The sequence below is a fragment of the Leucopleurus acutus genome (assembly GCF_964270905.1).
Source record: "Leucopleurus acutus genome assembly, chromosome: 4".
NCBI lineage: Eukaryota > Metazoa > Chordata > Mammalia > Artiodactyla > Delphinidae > Leucopleurus > Leucopleurus acutus.
The window spans coordinates 135,202,526-135,221,447 of record NC_139146.1 but is presented as its reverse complement, the minus strand read 5'-3'; the positions used below and the strand labels follow the sequence as shown (position 1 = coordinate 135,221,447).

General features: G+C 39.3%; 1 protein-coding gene across 7 annotated transcripts in view; it reads right to left on the bottom strand.

Moving 5' to 3' along the window:
* Window positions 1-18,922, bottom strand: part of INPP4B (inositol polyphosphate-4-phosphatase type II B) — a 583,153-nt gene that overhangs the window by 71,590 nt on the left and 492,641 nt on the right. For all 7 annotated transcript variants that reach the window (XM_082838508.1, XM_082838506.1, XM_082838512.1 and 4 more), the window contains 5 exons: window positions 11,581-11,753; window positions 10,147-10,270; window positions 8,559-8,676; window positions 5,166-5,306; window positions 461-558 (listed from right to left, as the gene is read on the bottom strand). In XM_082838508.1, coding sequence (XP_082694634.1) covers window positions 461-558; window positions 5,166-5,306; window positions 8,559-8,676; window positions 10,147-10,270; window positions 11,581-11,753 — 654 coding nt within the window. The remainder of the gene's footprint in view (window positions 1-460; window positions 559-5,165; window positions 5,307-8,558; window positions 8,677-10,146; window positions 10,271-11,580; window positions 11,754-18,922) is intronic.

Genomic DNA, 18,922 nt, shown 5'->3' with positions numbered 1-18,922 from the left:
CTATCAGACATATATATATATGCATAAATATAAAATATATAAATATATACACACACACATATATATGTGAGAGATATAGCTGATGTAGCTTATAAATCAGAAAACTAAATCTTTATTAAAGTCTTTTACATGGTTAAGAATTCTACAAAATTTCTGTTGGACTCAATTGAGATTTCTAATTATAAGTTCCTTATTTTTGACTTTTGATATTTTCTAGTGGCACTGAAATTAATGTCCTAGCATAAGCAGCAGGACACACTTGAGTGCAATCAGGGCAGCGAGGCAGGTGTCGGCCAGGCCACCTTGGCAATCAGTTTTCTTGGCGCAGACAATCTCAAAATCACTCTCACATTCCCACACTGTGCTTTATTCTTCCATTGACCTCTATGTCTGACCTCTCCTGAAGAATTATAATCAAGAAATTATTATTGTTGCTTTTCTTTGTAACTTGCATACTTACAATCAGGAGGCATCTTTTCCATAAATACTGTGTAATATTCTTTTAGAAGTTCAAAATTTTCCTGATTAATACTTTCTTGCAAAGAGACATCTCCAAACCTAAACATAGAACAAAGAGAATAGTTATGGGTTATAAAATAGCACCCAAAAGTTACTTTTTTTAATCTTTCTTTTTTAAATAGGTGGCAATAGTTTTGTAAGGAAGGAGTCTCTGTTTTCTAAGCAACATTGTGCAAAGGTGATTTCAACTATATTCCAGTCTCCACTGGCCCTGACTCCACCAATCCCTATTGACACACCAAAATATTCTCACAGTCATCAAATGTGAACCTGAATGAAATATGAAATCTAAAACACCAACCCCGTGCCTCTGCATAACTGATACTCAGTTAATGTTAGTCTCCCTACCTCTGCAGGGCTATATCTCTAAAGACCTAAAAACTCTTCCTTCTCTCTTTTTATCCCTCCTATATTCCTCTTCACCAATGACAGCTTGCGGAGAGGTCCAGAGGACCAGGACTGAACATTGGGCTGCATACAGTCTTAAACACACTGTCAACTGCTGTAGGCACATGTAGAGTACTCCAGTCTCCCAGGGACTGGTTCACTTCTGTGGCCCTTTCTTTCTGCCCACACCATGAAGGATGCCAGCCTCTGTACTGGTGCTCTTCTGCCACCTTCTTCAGGCAAAACTTTCTACCTGTGTATCACTGACCTTGTGTTTTCTTTAAGCCCTTCTCAGGTTTAAACTTAAAATCCTCTTGTCTCTCTATAAAAGGATGCCATGCAAATGGCTTCCAACATGTATCCTCATCCAAATATCTCCATTCAAATCTGTATTTCTAGATGTCAACTGAAAATTTCTAAGTGAATTAACCCACACCACTTCAAATGCAACCTAACCAAAAACTGAAACCACCTCCTCCTTTTGTTTAGAAATAGGCGTGTTTCTAATAATCTGACATTAATTCAGGTTCAAAATCTAGGCACCCTTTTGGATTTCCTCGGTTTTCCGCACTCCATCCACTATTCACTGATATATTCGCATCTCCGGTGTCCTTTCCTTCTTTTTCTTTACCACTGTCATTTTAGGTATTTAGTAATATTCAGTCTCGACTGGATATAAAGCCTCCCAAATATGAGAAGTGCTATGCCTCCAGGTTCCTTCCCTTCCAATCTATCCCTTACATCATGGTCAGATCATTCATTCATTCAACAAATATTTATTTAACATCAGCCATGGGCCAGATGCTGCATAGGCAATGAATGAAATGTTGGAGAAGTTAGTCTACCACCCGTTTCATCATATCTGCTCACTAAACTTCACTGCATCTCCTCTCTGTGTAAGAACAAAGTCCAGTCTCTTTAGTTTAGCATCTAATGTCTCCACAAAGGCCTCCGAGACCCTTTGTTTGTGGGAATGGAATTACACCCTTCAACTTTACCAGCAGGATTTTGATGCCTTTGGGACTTTTCACATGCTATTCCTCCTCTGACTAGGAAGGCTTACTTTCCTTATCAGCTTGATTAATTCTGATTTGTCCTTCAAAGCCCTGTGGAAGGTGCATATATACTATGAAACCTTCCTGATGAAATGTTCTCCCATCTGTGAATCACTTTCTTTCCTCCATGAATCCTGTCCCTCCTACATCTTTGCTTACTGTATGAGTCAAACTGTGGTGTATCATTTGTTGAACTGTCCTCCTTACTGGACGGTGGGTCCTTTCAGGATGGGGATCATGTCAGTTCTTCTTGTTACACTGCCTGCTCCCTGTGTCCCACAGCTTGGCAGAGTAATGCCTGTTGCAGAGTCAATGTCCAAAAACTTTACTGAGTTAAACTTGGAGGACAGGAATACGAACCCAGGAAAATCTACAGGAGAGTTAGCCTGAACTCTGAAATACACTCTTCTACCTTTTTCAGACATTATAAACACCTGGTATTTAAAAAATGTTATCCTTGTTGGAGTAATACTAGTGTTACAGACTAAATGTTTGTGTCCCCCCAAAGATCATATGTTGAAGCCCTAACCCCCAGTGTGGATGTGTTTGAAGATGGAACCTCTGAAGAAGTCATTAAGATTATGAGGGTGGGGCCCTGAACCGGTGGGATTAGTGTCCTTGTGAAAAGAGTCATCAAAGAGCTGGTTCTCTCTCTCTACACACACAAAGAAGAGGTCATGTGAGCACACAGCAAGAAAGCTGAAGACAATTCTCACCAGAAACCAAATTGGCCAGAACCTGGGACTTCTCAGCCTCTAAAACTGTGAGAAATAAATTTCTGTTGTTTAAGCCACACAACCTGTGGTAGTTTGTTATGGTAGCCCACGCAGATTAATTTGTACTTACTTATTTAAAAATGGATATACATTACATAAGTTTTGGCTATGGGTACATATATAGTAACATATTATACCTGGATTACATAGCATACCTAACATGTGAATGTTGGTGGAAAAAGCTCAAAATTCAGAATCAGAAAAATAAAGCTCAGAGAACAAAGTGATTTGCTCAAAGCAGTAGTTGGTTGATATCCGAGGGCCAGCCTTCCTGCTTCCCTTTGTGTTTCTCTCTATTTTGCAGTTGTGTCTCTTTTTCAAATCCTATGTATCTTAAACAGCATCCAGGTATGAAAAAATACATTTTTTTTTGCGGTACGTGGGCCTCTCACTGTTGGGGCCTCTCCCGTTGCGGAGCACAGGCTCCAGACGCACAGGCTCAGTGGCCATGGCTCATGGGCCCAGCCGCCGCGCGGCATGTGGGATCTTCCTGGACCAGGACATGAACCCATGTCCCCTGCATCGGCAGGCAGACTCTCAACCACTGCGCCACCAGGGAAGCCAGAAAAAATACATTTTTATAGGCAAGACAGATGAGAGAGAAGGGGAGGGGCATTTTAAAAAAAATAAAGTGACTAACATCTAAAATAGTAACAATGACATGTAAATTAACCTAATCTAGAAGGCTTGAAAATACAATGCTAAGTATTCCTTGAAAAGTCTGTAAATGGAGAGTCTCACATGTCTCTCAAGACTGCACTCACAGGTCTTAACTTAGTAATTTAAACTCCAAACACTCTGTACTCTAGTGTACCAAAGAAGAGACAATTAATATAGAGTGCTGTTTTCCCCCCCAATTGTTCATTAATATCATTTACCTCCCAAATTGTATAATTTATGTTCATAAATATCATTCTCCTCAACCTGTGAACTTGCTGTGAGACAACATATAAAGATGACTGGAATATAATCTGATCTTACATAATTATTTGCAAAAGTGCTTAATTATTGAAGAATCAACTTTTTGTACAATACAGTGAAAAAAATTATATTCTGATTTAAGCATACTATAAGACAAGAGACTAAGAGCTTCCACACAGTTTGAGATTAAACATGCAATACAAAACTGGCATGGAATTTTGTAACTGGCAAGTGAGAATTATGAAAATCTATGTTGTCCAGAAAACCTTTTGGATGAAAGGGAGAGACAGAGAAATCGTTGAAAATAGTAGCTAAAAACAGGCACCTTCACCATCATTGAAATTCAAGACGGCTATAAATGTAGTGGTAGTTTTAGTTTAGTAAAAAACACTAATAAAGGATTAAAACATACATAACAAGTCATGGCAAAGAATATGCCAGCTACCTATGGGGGAAGGAAACATTTAGAGAGTGAATTATTGACAAGGAAGCATTTTAAAATACTCTTCAAAAGTTTTGCTTTGGGGGAAATTTTCCAGCTAGGCTTTACAGCAAGACACTAACTTCTGGGCTTCCCTGGTGGTGCAGTGGTTGAGAGTCCATCTGCCGATGCAGGGGACACGGGTTCGTGCCCTGGTCTGGGAAGATCTCACATGCCGCGGAGCGGCTGGGCCCATGAGCCATGGCCACTGAGCCTGCGCGTCCGGAGCCTGTGCTCCGCAACGGGAGAGGCCACAGCGGTGAGAGGCCTGCGTACCGCAAAAAAAAAAAAAAAAAAAGACACTAACTTCTTTCTCTGAGAAGTTTTAGAGAATCTTTTAAAAATGTGTTCTGTGAATCTTAACTCTTATCCACGTTTTCGATAATCTCTACATGGGAATCATGTAAGATGCAAAAGTAATTCCTTTGTCTGCTCAAAGCGTTTTTGACAGTTGCTTATGCGATCACATACAATCATCTGTCATTTAACTGAGAAAATTATTATGAAAAGATGTGTTGTCATCCTCCAATAACAATTATTTTAGTAAATAAATTTTTAAAATTATTTAAATAAATTTTAAAAATTAAAAGAAGTTTTTTGAATAAATTAAAAAAATATTTTAGTAAATAAAACAAAAGGAAAAAATAGCGTGTTTTATTAGGTCCAGAAAATTTGGACACAATTAGCAGAGTTTACAATGTTGAAATATATGTAAGCACAAAAAAATTCTAAAATTTGATACACACATGTAGGTATTTGGAAACATGAAGAAAGTTAATCCATGTAAATATTTTGGTATTGACACCAATATTTTCCTTGTTATTTTGCCATATTTAAATTTGATGTGGGCCAGGAATCCTTAAATATGAATAATTCTGCTTGCCATATCAAATAACTTTGTACTGATGAAAAGGAAAATGTTACCCATGAATCTAATTTCTATGTACAGGAACACGTGGAATTATTTAGCATATCCATAACAATGATACAAAAAAATCAAGTACCGACCTTATATCTGAAGCTTACCTCTCAGCAAGAGTTTGCTGTTCATTGATTCCAACATTAAAAAGTACTGGATACACATGAAGCAATTGTCCTTCTTTAATCTGTAGAGGCAGGGACTCAAACATTCTGCCTGGAAGCTTCACCTCCACCACATAATGTTCACTGGAGAAAGAGGAGGGCAAAGAGAAGCAGCCTTGCTTTATTTCATTCAATTTTATGTTACTTTAGATTCATATGAAAGAAACAATAAAACAGTTGGAATATAGCAGTGATTTAGGTTTTTGGCTTCTATCTGCTTATTTTCTTTTATTAATTCATTTGATAATCATTTCATTCACTCCACTGTTAAATTACTTGGCATAAAGAGTCATTTACATTTATCTCCATTACTCTGAGGTTTTATAGGAAAGGAAGAATATTTAGTGCATCTTTGTATAAAAGGGCCATGTGCATAAGAGCTTCAATATTTGTTTTCTTGATTTAATTATTTAAAAACCCAGTCTCAAGAATAAGAAAAGCAATTTAATGATGGATCTTTTAATATAGTGAAACTAATGAACCAAATCATTTATACATTTTTTAGCATGGCCTAATTGTTATTATAGATGAACCTCCGTTTGTGATGACCTGATGGAAATGTAATGGTTTCATTATTTAAGATGTAACCTTTCGGCTTTCCTGATCATTTTGCAACATTAACATATCACCAGAGCATTTTTTCTTTGGAAATTTCCATTAAAAATTACCCCTAATGTTTAGTGTTGAAAATTCAAATTAGGATTCACAAAATAGGGTCAATAAGAATAGCTGCTTGTAGATTCTGAAACTTGGTATCTTCTGATCCAGTGTGAATTGATTAAAGAAATGTCAAGTTTCATCTGGAATTTAGGAAAATCCATTTGTTTCCTGAACTATACAGAGTGCTGGTGTTGTAATATGTGTATGGGGTAACGAAGAACAGGACAATTAGAGAGTCTCTGTGAAAATCTTTTCAGTTTCTCTAGTATAATAATACTGCTACGTACTCTGGATACTTGACAGTGAGACTTGTTTCTTACCTCAGCTTTGAACTAGAGAATCTGGAAATACCATCAATCCAGCAAGCAGGGATGTTAGCACTACCCTCAGAGGATGGACTCTATTTTTCTTTCCTAAATTGCTCTCAGTGTCCTTTACAATAGCCTGGCTAACAGAAGGCTGATGTTTATTTCAAAATTTTCAGGAATATGAGAAGATTCAATGAGCCAAACCTGCATTTAAAGATTTCTCTGAAGGTAAAACATTATACACATTCTTTATGATAACTTTTTTTTTGAATTGAAGTATAGCTGATATACAATGTTGTGTTTCAGGTGTACAGCAAAGTGATTATTCTTTTTCAGATTTTTTCCATTATAGGTTATTACAAGATACTGAATAGTTCCCTGTGCTATACAGTAGGTCAATGTTATTTATATAGTAGTGTGTATCTGTTAATTCCATACTCCCAATTTACCCCCCACCCCTTTCCCGTTTGGTAATCGTAAGGTTGTTTTCTATGTCTGGGAGTCTATTTCTGTTTTGTAAATAAGTTCATTTGTATCATTTTTTTTGATTCCACATATAAGTGATATTATGTGATATTTGTCTTTGTCTGACTTACTTCACTTAGTATGATCATTTCTACGTCCATCCATGTTGCTGCAAATAGCATTATTTCATTCTTTTTTATGGCTAATATTCCATTGTGTATATGTACCACATCTTCCTTATTCATTCATCTGTCAATGGGCATTTAGGTTGCTTCCATGTCTTGGTTGTTGTACATAGTGCTGCTGTGAACATTGGGGTGCATGTATCTTTTTGAATTAGGGGTTTCATTTTTTTCCAGAGATATGCTCAGGAGTGGGCTTGCTGGATCATATGATAACTCTACTTTTAGTTTTTTAAGGAACCTCCATACTGTTCTCCATAGTGGCTGCACCAATTTATATTCCCACCAACAGTGTAGGAGGGTTCCCTTTTCTCCACACCCTCTCTAGCATTTATTATTTGTAGACTTTTTGATGATGGCCATTCTGACTGGTTGTGAGGTGATACCTCATTGCAGTTTTGATCTACATCTCTCTAATAATTAGCAATGCTGAGCATCTTTTCATGTACCTGTTGGCCATCTGTATGTCTTCTCTGGAGAAATGTCTATTTAGGTCTACTGCCCATTTTTTGATTGTTTTTTTTTTGATATTGAGCTGTACGAACTGTATATTTTGGAAATTAATCCCTTCTCAGTTTCATCATTTGCAAATATTTTCTCCCATTCTGTTTGTTGTCTTTTTGTTTTGTTTATGGTTTCCTTTGCTGTGCAAAAGCCTTTAAGTTTAATTAGGTCCCATTTGTTTGTTTTTGCTTTTGTTTTCATTACTCTAAGGGACGGATCCAAAAATATATTGCAATTTATGTCAACAGTGTTCTGCCCTATGTTTTCCTCTAGGAGTTTTATAGTATCCAGTCTTACATTTAGGTCTTTAATCCATTTTGAGTTTATTTTTGTAAACTCAACGAATGTTCTAATTTCATTCGTTTACATGCAGCTGCCCAATTTTCCCAGCACCACTTATTAAACAGACTATCTTTTCTCCGTTCTATGTTCTTGCCTCCTTTGTAGTAGTTGTAGTGACCATAAGTCTGTAGGTTTATTTCTGGACTTTCTATATGATAACATTTTGTCATCTCTATTAAAATATAATTGACATAGGGCTTCCCTGGTGGCGCAGTGGTTGAGAGTCCGCCGGCCGATGCAGGGGACACGGGTTCGTGCCCCGGTCCGGGAAGATCCCACATGCCGCGGAGCGGCTGGGCCCGTGAGCCATGGCCGCCGAGCCTGAGCGTCCGGAGCCTGTGCTCCGCAACGGGAGGGGCCACAACAGTGAGAGGCCCGTGTACCGCAAAATAAATAAATAAATAATAATAATAATTAAGAAAAATGGTGGTATGTGCCCCTGACATAGCAATATACCTTTTCTAAAATGTTGCTGCTTTTAATACCAAGAATTTAATACCAAGTCATCTCAAGAATTATGACACTATTAACCAAATGATTCCAGCAAAAGTAAAAACATCCAGACCTTTAGATTAGATAGTAATAAAGAGAAAAATTTTTTCTCATGCCTGCTATTATTTTGAATTTCTCATATTTCATAGGGGAGCCTTACCCTACTTACCTCATTTTAGTACAATTTATGAACATCCATGAGACTTTTATGAGTTTTTCAAGATCTTCCCCTGTCATGTCACCTACATTTATTTTTCACCAAAAAGGCAAAGAGAACAAAAGAAACATTTCCAAACCAAACCTTAATTCTCCTTGGCTCCTTTGTCAGGGGTTAATTAAAAATATCTAACAAAGCTTGGTCTTAGGAAATGAACACCACTTACCGCCTTCCTGTTATAACTGGCAAGACATCATTGGATGTGGCTTCAGTTATTTTAAAAGCGACTTTCTTCAAATCTGAAATACCAACGGCCATGTCCTCCAGCATTCCAATTTCCTCACCTAAACAAGGGCAAAGGAGCCTAGTTACAAACATACTATCTGAAGAAAGTCACTTTGTACTCCACCTTCCTGCTGGAATTTGTTCTAACGGTTTAGTGAATGAGTTTCTGAAGGCAGCGAATCCATTCTCAATACGTTTTCCTGAGTCTGAAGGTTTTCATCAGTGAAACAAGAACCATTTAAATAGACTCCAGCTGTCCACATACCCTTTGAGGGAAGGAAAGAGGAATGCCTTTGCTGGAACGTTAGAGAGAAGTTTTAATCCTTTTATGGCACAAAGTATCATGCAGATCTCTTTCCCTTGGCAGGACTGACATTTGATTTCTAGAAATAATAGAGATGGCTGAACTGAAGGTCACTGACCCAAGCGCATGCTAGTTTTATATCTTAATACACTGACAAATAAAACCTAAGAAGGAGGTAATTAAATAAGATTCTAGATCAGTCCTGCACAACAGAAATATAACGTGAGCCACATATATAATTTTAAATTTCCTGGTAATCATCTTTTTAAAGAGTAAAATTTTAAAAGGTGAAATTAACAATCTGTTTTCCTTTAGCCTGATAGTTCCAAAATAACATTTCAGCTGTAAATCAATATACTATGATTAATTATTCATTAATTATTAATACAAAACTCTTTTTTCACTAGTCTTTGAAACCTGTGTGCACGTTGAGTACTTATTGATTTGGACTAGATACATTTCAAGTGTTCAATTGCCACACCAACCTATGTATTGAACAGGGCAGCTCTAGACAGTAGAGTTGGGACTTTAAAAATCCAGTCATTGAAACTAGGTTGGCAAAAGCCTTTATTTAAAAAGCCTCAGCCTGGGAAATAATCTATAATCCCATTTTCAAAACATAATGAGAAAAAAAAATGTCATGAAGAACCTAGGGGTAAGACAGGAATAAAGACACAGACCTACTAGAGAACGGACTTGAGGATATGGGGAGGGGGGAGGGGGAGCTGTGACAAAGCGCGAGAGAGGCATGGACATATGTACACTGCCAAACGTGGGGTAGATAGCTGGTGGGAAGCGGCCGCGTGGCACAGGGAGAGCAGCTCGGTGCTTTGTGACCCCCTGGAGGGGTGGGATAGGGAGGGTGGGAGGGAGGGAGACGCCAGAGGGAAGAGATACGGGAACATATGTATATGTAGAGCTGATTCACTTTGTTGTGAAGCAGAAACTAACACACCATTGTAAAGCAATTATACTACAATAAAGATGTAAAAAAAATAAAATAAAATAAAATAAATCTTGAAGACTAAAAAAACAAAAAACATAATGAGAGTAAAAGCACAGTGACAGGGAAAATGAATACAGAGAACTAAAAATTACATTCTTTCTCTAATGCTTGATGCAAGAAAGGCTGACTACTCATTTTTATATTTAACTGAAGAATCTATGGATCACATATCTTTATGAATAGGAATCTTATTTTAACGTGGACTAAAGCAATACTTACTATATGTACTTAGCAGTCCTTCATATTGTACTATCAATCCCACCGTGTGAAGCTGCTCAAGGAAGCCAGGGTCATACAAACTTGTGTGCAATTTGATGATAAAACCACAGACCAATCCAGCAAGCTAAAAAACAATCATTGAAGAGATTACTGGGGTCAGCAAACTTTAATTTAAAAATACATGTCTTTGAGACATCACAGACATAATGAGAAATTTTCAAGCATATGTAACAAAATTATAACTATTTATATATCCATTTTGAAATGCGTTGACTGCATTTACTCTAGTATGGCTTGGGGAAGGCAGCATTGTGAAATGGGAACGACCACGGACTCGGAATCTGCAAATCCTGTCCCTCCCATTTCTAAGCAGTAAAACCATAAAAAGTTTTTTAACACTTGCAAATCTTTCTGTTCTTATTTTTTTGCACACGGAAAATAGAGATAATAGTTCTCATTTTGCAGAGTCGTTGAAAGGACACAATGGAGAAATGTGTATAAGGCAGAGCATAATGCCTGACACTTAGCTCCGTTTGCTACTGGGTCATGCATGAAATAGGGGGGACAAGAGGTATTTTGGGTAAAACATGCCCTTTGTCTGGAAGGTTTAGAAGGAGAGGCTTCTGTCTCTTTCCTTCCACGTGTCTGTCTATAAAACTCAATCATGGTGGTGGAGGCAGGAGGGGAGAAGGAACACAGCCATTGTGATGGAGGCCAACCTTGGTGTCATGGGCTAGGGTTGGGTGTAGGCAAAGGAGGTGGTCCTGTCAAACTTCCCATTCAAGACTATGGCCTGGTGAACTTATTTTATAAACACCAAAAAAGAGATCATTATAAGTCCCGTCCTGGGATTCATGAGGGAGCTGTATAAATAAGGGGTGGCAAACAGATCCCTTTTGCCGGTCTGGCTGCCATCCACACTGTGCACGGTGTGGAGAGCCCACGGCATAATATGAGGACAGGATGGGGGACCCTTTCCTTCACAGACTCTCTGCCCTGTGAAACAGCACGGACATTTCAGAGACTTGGCCACCTCTTTGCTGAAATAAATACTTCAGGTCTCAGACACTGTTTCCATTCGGCTTGTATTTATTATAAGTAAGGAAAACTGGGTACTAAACTTAAAAAAAAGAATCCCTTTAAAAAGAAAACTGCCAAAGGACCTATGGTATAGCACAGGAAACTCTGCTCAAAATTATGTAACAACCTCAATGGGAAAAGAATTTGCAAAAGAATAGATATATGTGTATGTATAACTGAATCACTTTGCTGCACACCTGAAACTATCACAACATTGTAATCAACTATATGTCAATATAAAATAAAAGGATTCAGGAAAAAAGAAAACTGTCAAAAAAAGATATCTATCTTCACCAAGGATACTATTTGACAACCCATCACTGTGCTGGGCTCACAAGATCAAGAGGCACCTACTGCTTGGCTGAAGACGACGTCTCTTCTTAGCGTCAGCATCAAACATTGGGGAAGGCTGTAGGCCAGCTCCTGAAGGAGCACAAACGTCAGGGACTGCTTGGCTCGATTCACCACTTCTCCCATGCAGTCCTTCAGGGTAAGGATGAGGGGGTATAACTGTTCATACCAGTCCTCTGCGGGGTGGATGGGGCATAAGAACAGTGGGATAGATGAAGGAAGGTCTTGGAAGATAGAACCAATTTGTTTATTTTTTCAGTGAAGTTCTACACATTATTAAGGAGTCACAAAGATTAGATTTAAAGATCTCCAATTCCAATCTCTCCTCTGAACTCCAGGTGTCTATTACCAGCCACCCACTTGGGAGTATCTAGCTCATCTATAGTAGAAGTCTTCTCTTCTCTACTCATCTCTAATCTGTGCATTGCCTGTATCTTAGCGGATGGTACCACCAAACTCTTCCTATGCTGGAAACAATTTCTTGGACTTCATCTACAGTCTCCACATTTACTGGGTCATTAAATCAGTTCTACCACCATAGTAAGCCATCAAACACTCATCTTCCCCCTTGCCCTCTCCCATCATCATTTATCCATCTCCTTCGGACCACTTTCTATTCTGCTCCATAACTGACCCCTCTTCCTCCAGTCATATTCTACTCGAATCCTTTCTCAACAGAGTTGCTAGAGGGGGCTTTCTAATCAGTTTGAATCCCATCACTCACTCTTTCACTTCCTTAACTTAAACTATTTTAAACACACCAAAACATTCAGAACAAAGTCCCAAAGCATGACAGACCCTGCATTATCTGACCTCTGCCTACATGTTCAGTCTCATCTCTCAGAACTTTTTCACTTGAAGCCTTGAGTCCCAGGTGAGCTGAACAACACGGATTTCCCCAAACCTGCTGTGTCTCATCTCAGTGTCTTTGCAAATCCTATCTCCAATCCTGGAGCACATACGTATCTTCCTGACAAACACTTTATCTTCTCCGCAGACTCAACAGGGTTTCTCTCTTCCAGGAAGTCTTCTTGATTTCCCCTTAATCCCCTCCTCCCCCCATCCCTGTTTACTAAAAGTTTGCATCACAGCTCCTTGCTCTTACTGTTCTAGAGCGATCCATGCTGTTCTGCAAGAAAGGAAGCTCACTGAGGGTGAGAAATTTCTGCTTTAATCACTGAATCTCCAGAAGCTAGCATACCAGATATTCAGTTTTTAATTGAATGAGTAAAGTTATAATAAATATAACAGAAGTCTTTTAAGATATAGACATGTAAGAGAAAATCAAGTTTTTGACAATATTTGGAATTCGAATAGCTTTCCTTCAAATCAGGATACAAAATTGAAACCATCTGTGCTTTTTGTATGTCTAGAAATTTAACATGTTTCAATTATATAATTATGACTTTGGCATGTGAAATAGAAACAAGTTATATTCTATTTCAGTTTATTTGGAAATCAAACCCCTGACAAATGTCAAACATTATAAATTCCAGACTGTGTGCTATTCAATTAATATATAAATAAATTAACAGTAGTGGGAAAAATACAAATATGATTTAAAAGAAACAAGCGAATGCTGAAAAATTAATTATGAATCAAGATCTAAAATGGTATGACCGGGCTTCCCTGGTGACGCAGTGGTTTAGAGTCCACCTGCCGATGCAGGGGACATGGGTTCGTACCCCGGTCCGGGAAGATCCCACATGCCACGGAGCGGCTGGGCCCGTGAGCCATGGCTGCTGAGCCTGCAAGTCCGGAGCATGTGCTCCGCAACGGGAGAGGCCACAGTGAGAGGCCCGCGTACCGCAGAAAGAAAGAAAATAATAATAATAAATAAAAAAAATAAAATAAAATAAAATAAAATGGTACGACCTTCTCAGTTTACAAAAGTGAATGATGTGAAAGGTCAATAATCAGTTAAAACCTTGGAAGAGTTATAGGTAGTGATGAAAAGAATCATAATCATTATTGTACCATATCTATTGTCACTTACTTATTTTATGTTGTGGTGAAATAGATTAGATGAAATAAACCAAAATGGGTGAAAGGATAATTAATGGCCCCAACTCAATAAAAAGATGTGTTCCTGTTAATACTCCATGTAAATGCTTATGTGATGCTATAATGCAAAATACATTAGGAATATTAGGAGTTCTTATTTTAAAATATTGTAGAATTAAGTGTTATGAGAGGAATAAAAAAAAACTAGAGAAAGGGGAATTCAATGAAGGCCTATTAAATCTGTAATCGTTTAATAAAGGAATCACTGTGGGCAGCCTAGGATGAAATACGAACCGTGGTTCAAGTACAACAGGCATTCGGTGACTATTGATTTTTATGTCATTAGTAGCTGTAAAAAGGGCAAATGGAGGTACATTAGACTTATTTTCAGAATAAAAGACACATCAGTAGACACCAAGAAGGAATATTCGATATTCCTATTGTTTTCATATTTACATTCTTTTATCTCCCATTCTCTCCTACTCTCTAATTATTGTTCTCAATATGGATGTGCACACACACACAGACACACACACACACACACACACACACACAGAAAACGAATATCTCAATAAATTGACCCAGATGTAGATCTTAAAAGATAACAGACTGAAAACCTATTTTGTTTTGTGCTGAGGTCTGCAGAGATCTACTGAAGAATTCTCCAACATAAGATAAAGCCTTGCGCAGTAGGTGGCGCTGTTTTACCAGGCTGAAGTAGAACTAACTTGGTCACTTACTCCATTCAGGTAACTGATTTATATACTCTTTTATATATTTGCACAGTTCCCAAACAGCAGGTACATGTTGTATGGGCACTTTGCATCCTACTCTCCTGTGTCAAGTGGTCAATAACCTGGCCAAAAGTGTAATAGGCTCTTTCTATTAGAAAATGGAAAATTAACTTAATTTTTTTCCCTTGGAAGATACTAAGTGACAGCTCAAATTAAATATAGCTGATGGTTTTCTTGAAGATCTTTAAAAGAGGAATCTTCACAGATTTCTTCATTAGCATCAGGATAATTTCTTTACTCACTTCTAAACCTATCTTCACACTTATCTAACCATTTGACTCAATCAGAAATTACAATGACATTAAAAAAGAGACAGAGAGATCACCTGATTTCTAGTCCTTCTAGAATAAAACTAAGGACCTGGAACAATAAATAAATACACTGAAATTCTAAATCTAGGAGTGTTGTTAGGTATTTGTCTGACACTAGCAATATTCCAGTGTCTCTGTTTATTGTAATTATATATACTTTTTTATGGCTAAAAGTTAAGGAAAATGACAATATAAGAAAACATTAATGATGAATGAGAAAATTACAAGTTGGTGAGCAAGGTAGAATGGCTTAAAGATATTAATAAGCTTCCTATAAAGAAGCATACTTGAGAAAGCTAAAATTACATTTTTTTTCCTAGAAAAAAAGCAATTTAAGTTCAGCAGATAAAGGAAAACCTCACTGGCAAATGCAAATGGTGATGGCTTCAGGTTTTGTTCCCTGTTAATATTCACTCAGTGTAAATCTCAGGTTCTGAAATAAACACAACGGGTGTGATAGGCCAAAGAAAGGCCAAAGTAGTCAGTTCATAAACAGCCTTTTTGCTCCAATGAGCATTCCAAATCACTCTCACAAAAGCAAAAGAAATGCTTTAGTTTTCTCTTTAAAAATATTTTTGGGGGCTTCCCTGGTGGCGCAGCAGTTAAGAATCCGCCTGCCAATGCAAGGGACACGGATTCAAGCCCTGGTCCGGGAAGATCCCACATGCCGTGGAGCAACTAAGCCCATGCACCACAACTACTGAGCCTGCGCTCTAGAGCCCACGAGCCACAACTACTGAAGCCCGCATGTCTAGAGCCCGTGCTCCACAACAAGAGAAGCCACCGCAGTGAGAAGCGCGCACACCGCAACAAAGAGTAGCCCCCGCTCACTGCAACTAGAGAGAAAGCCCGCGTGCGGCAACGAAGTCCCAATGCAGCCAAAAATAAATAAGTTAAAAAATATATATATTTTGGGTAACAACAAAAAAAGCTGTAACTCTTGATGGTCCTGAGACCACTGTCAAATCCCTCTCAGCTTCCTGTCTCTCCATACTTACAACCTACATGGGGTTTATTTTGCCCTGAGGGGAAAACCATTTTCTGGGAGGGATAAAGATGGTGTTCATTCTGCATTTTCTAGTCTAAGGAAGAAATCTTGAAATGCACACATCCACTCTTCTGAGTTTAGTTTCCTCACGTTTCAACTGAGATTTTACTCACACACACACACACACACACACACACACACACACACACACACACTCCTGATATACCCAAGGACGCAGGGTAGCTCAGGGCTCACCACAATATAGTCACCGCACCTACACCTCTCACAGAAGCTAACTGGCCCAGCAGGCACATAAGTGCCCACATCGTTGATTCTATCCCCTGGGCTCCTTTTAGTGACAGAGGAAAATACGAAGAGAATGTTTTAGCGTCTCTATAAAAACTTGCTGAAACTCCTTAACCCTGAGACCAAGAAGCAGTCTTTCCTCAGGAAAGCATTAAAAAGCGTGTGGCTTTGCTGAGCTTATCCTGAGCTTTGTGAAGTGTGTTGGAAGGCATCCAAGCAGAGCCTGTTTTCCAGCTTCTCTAACGTATTCAAGTGAATTCACTGAAGGATTCAAAGAACGACTGCCGGGCACCCCCCTCACCTCCTCCACACACCATCTATTTCCTGTACAGGTTGTTCACGTCCTCTGAGCTCAATGGCTCTTAGGTTGCTCAGGAGAAAAAAAAAAGAGCCGAATACCAACCAATGGTAGCAGAGCGTAATGCTCTCTTTCCAATTTCCGAGCCATTTTCTTCTCAGGTGCTTGGTCTCTTTCTCTCATTTAAGATAATGAACTTCACTTCAAGGAAGCTTGTAGCCATTGTTATTTTTGTTATCACCACTTTTTAGACATGGGGGTGGGGGGAAGAAAAGCTCACAGCTTGCATGCCCATTAAACTTTATGCAAGGAGATAAGAGAAGAAATGAGCCTGGCTCTTAGGATTCGCCTAAGTTAAGAAGATGATGAACTGTGAAGTCATTAGAATGGCCTTTAAGGAGGGTGATAAAATGTTCAAGGTTCTGAGAGGAACAGAGACCCATCCCACAGCTGACAGGGTTTTCACAGGATGCCCAAACCTCAGGTAGCACAGAACTGGCAGTGAGTTCAAGGCTGAGGGCCGGGAGTGGGTATATCATATCCCTGCCCATAGAGTCCTTGTTGGTTTTGAAGAGCTTATGTCCTCCGTCAACCCAGAGATGGCTACCTATGTGTCCCTCTGTCTTTTGGGTACAATTTTACAATGTGAACATCAGCACTGAGGGGTCAACTAATAATAAGTCTTCCTCTCCAGATACCTTCTAGCAGGACTCCTTTGTATACTACACATGGCCAACTTTGGTCATAGACTCTAGACACCCGGCCATAGGAGGCCACCAACTATCAGCCGTATCTCTGAGACAGAGGACACAGAAATGAGGCTGATCCAGACAACAGACGAGTAACCAGGGAAAGAAAAGCACCTGCTGAGGCTGCGCTGCCTAGAGTGACTTCCTTGGCCACTCAGAATGATCTCCTCCAAGTCTTCCTAACTCCTTGCCCACCTTTACAATCTGGTCCAGGAATTTAAAAAAAACCTGTATTTATCTTTCTTTAAAAAATGCTAACCTGTCTTCCTTATATCAATTTCCCCTCTTTTTTCACTGCCATCGTGAGAAATACATTCGTCCTTCAGTATCCATGGAGGATTGGTTCCAGGAACTCTTGCAAATACCAAAAACCAAGGATGCTCAAGTCCCTTCTATAAAATGGCATAGTACCATCATCCCTCCGTATCCGCGGGGTCCACATCTGGGGATTCAACCAACTGTGGATGAGGAACCTGCAGATACAGAGGGCCGACTGTATCCGACAAATAGAGCCTCTTCAATGTGAGGTCCTATGGTTGATACTAATATTAAAACTCATGGCCCCTACCATCATGGAGCTTAAAATACAGAACCCATAAACTAACTGGAGGAGGTCAGAAGTGGGACTGGAGGGGAGCGGGGAAGGGGCTGAGATGACTTTAAGCACGTGGAAAAGGCAGGAATAAAGGGGAAGTAAGTGTTGAGCCTGAAGCCGTAGGAAAAACCAATGGAAAATCAGGCGGGCAGTCACCATGGTAGACATAGGGAATGGAATAAGTAGGCGTGGGAGAGAAGGAGGAAAGTGCAGAGTATGGGTGAGCAGAGAGCCAAAAGCTAAGAAGCAAGGCCAAATCTAGAAATAATGGGTATCAGGTAGGGCAAGGTTAATGATAAGCCTGGAAGGAAGATCACATATAAATGCTGTACCTTCCTTTGCACCTAGTAGGAGCAGTTTTAAAGGCTCCAAGGGTATTCACACAAAAGACAAACGTGTATCTTCAAATGTTATCATCGTCGTGTCCAGTGAGCTATGATCCAAGGTAAGTGACTGACCTTGGCACCTTCCAGTTGTATGAGAAATGAGTGGACTGCTCAACTCGACACACTGCTAGGAGAAGAACAAAGGCAACTTTTCTCATGTCAAGGGAACATTATTTGTTTAAGTCCTGCCAGTCTGAGAACAATGTCATAAAACTTTCCAGTCTTGCTCTTAGAAAAACAGCAAAGGAAATGCATCAACTGATATCCTGCCTAAACTTCTCATTTCACAGCACAAAGTTGAAAGCCTTAAGTAAATTCTGCTAAGACAGTTTCCAGGAACTAAATCCATTAATCAAACAAGTTCTGCATTGGTTGCAGCACAAAAGTTTTGAATCAGAGTTTACAGTGGACCAGGAAGAGTCACATATTCACATTCCTTGAGCTTATTTTGCCTTTTGGCCTAAAAAAATCTGTAACCTCAGGACTCTGACCTACAAACACGCTGAGCTTTTAAGAATAAGTGCGTAGGTCATAGGTCATTGAGCAACCTAAAATCACCAATACATCTACATCAGACAGCTCTTGTCATTTAAATTTTGTCCAGTATCTAAGACTGAGAAAAGAGGGGTGGTGGATACTGAGTTGATGAAAGCCTGATTAGAGCACAGGCACCCAGAGGGGAAAGGGAGATACATTATCTACTCTGCAGCGAAGTAGGTGAGTGTAGCAGTTCAAGGCCAGTAAAGTTCAAGGCCAGTGGAATACAGTGCATCCTTTTAAAAATTATTTCTACAGGGGCTTCCCTGGTGGCGCAGTGGTTGAGAGTCCGCCTGCCGATGCAGGGGACACGGGTTCGTGCCCTGGTCCGGGAGGATCCCACATGCCACGGAGCGGCTGGGCCCATGAGCCATGGC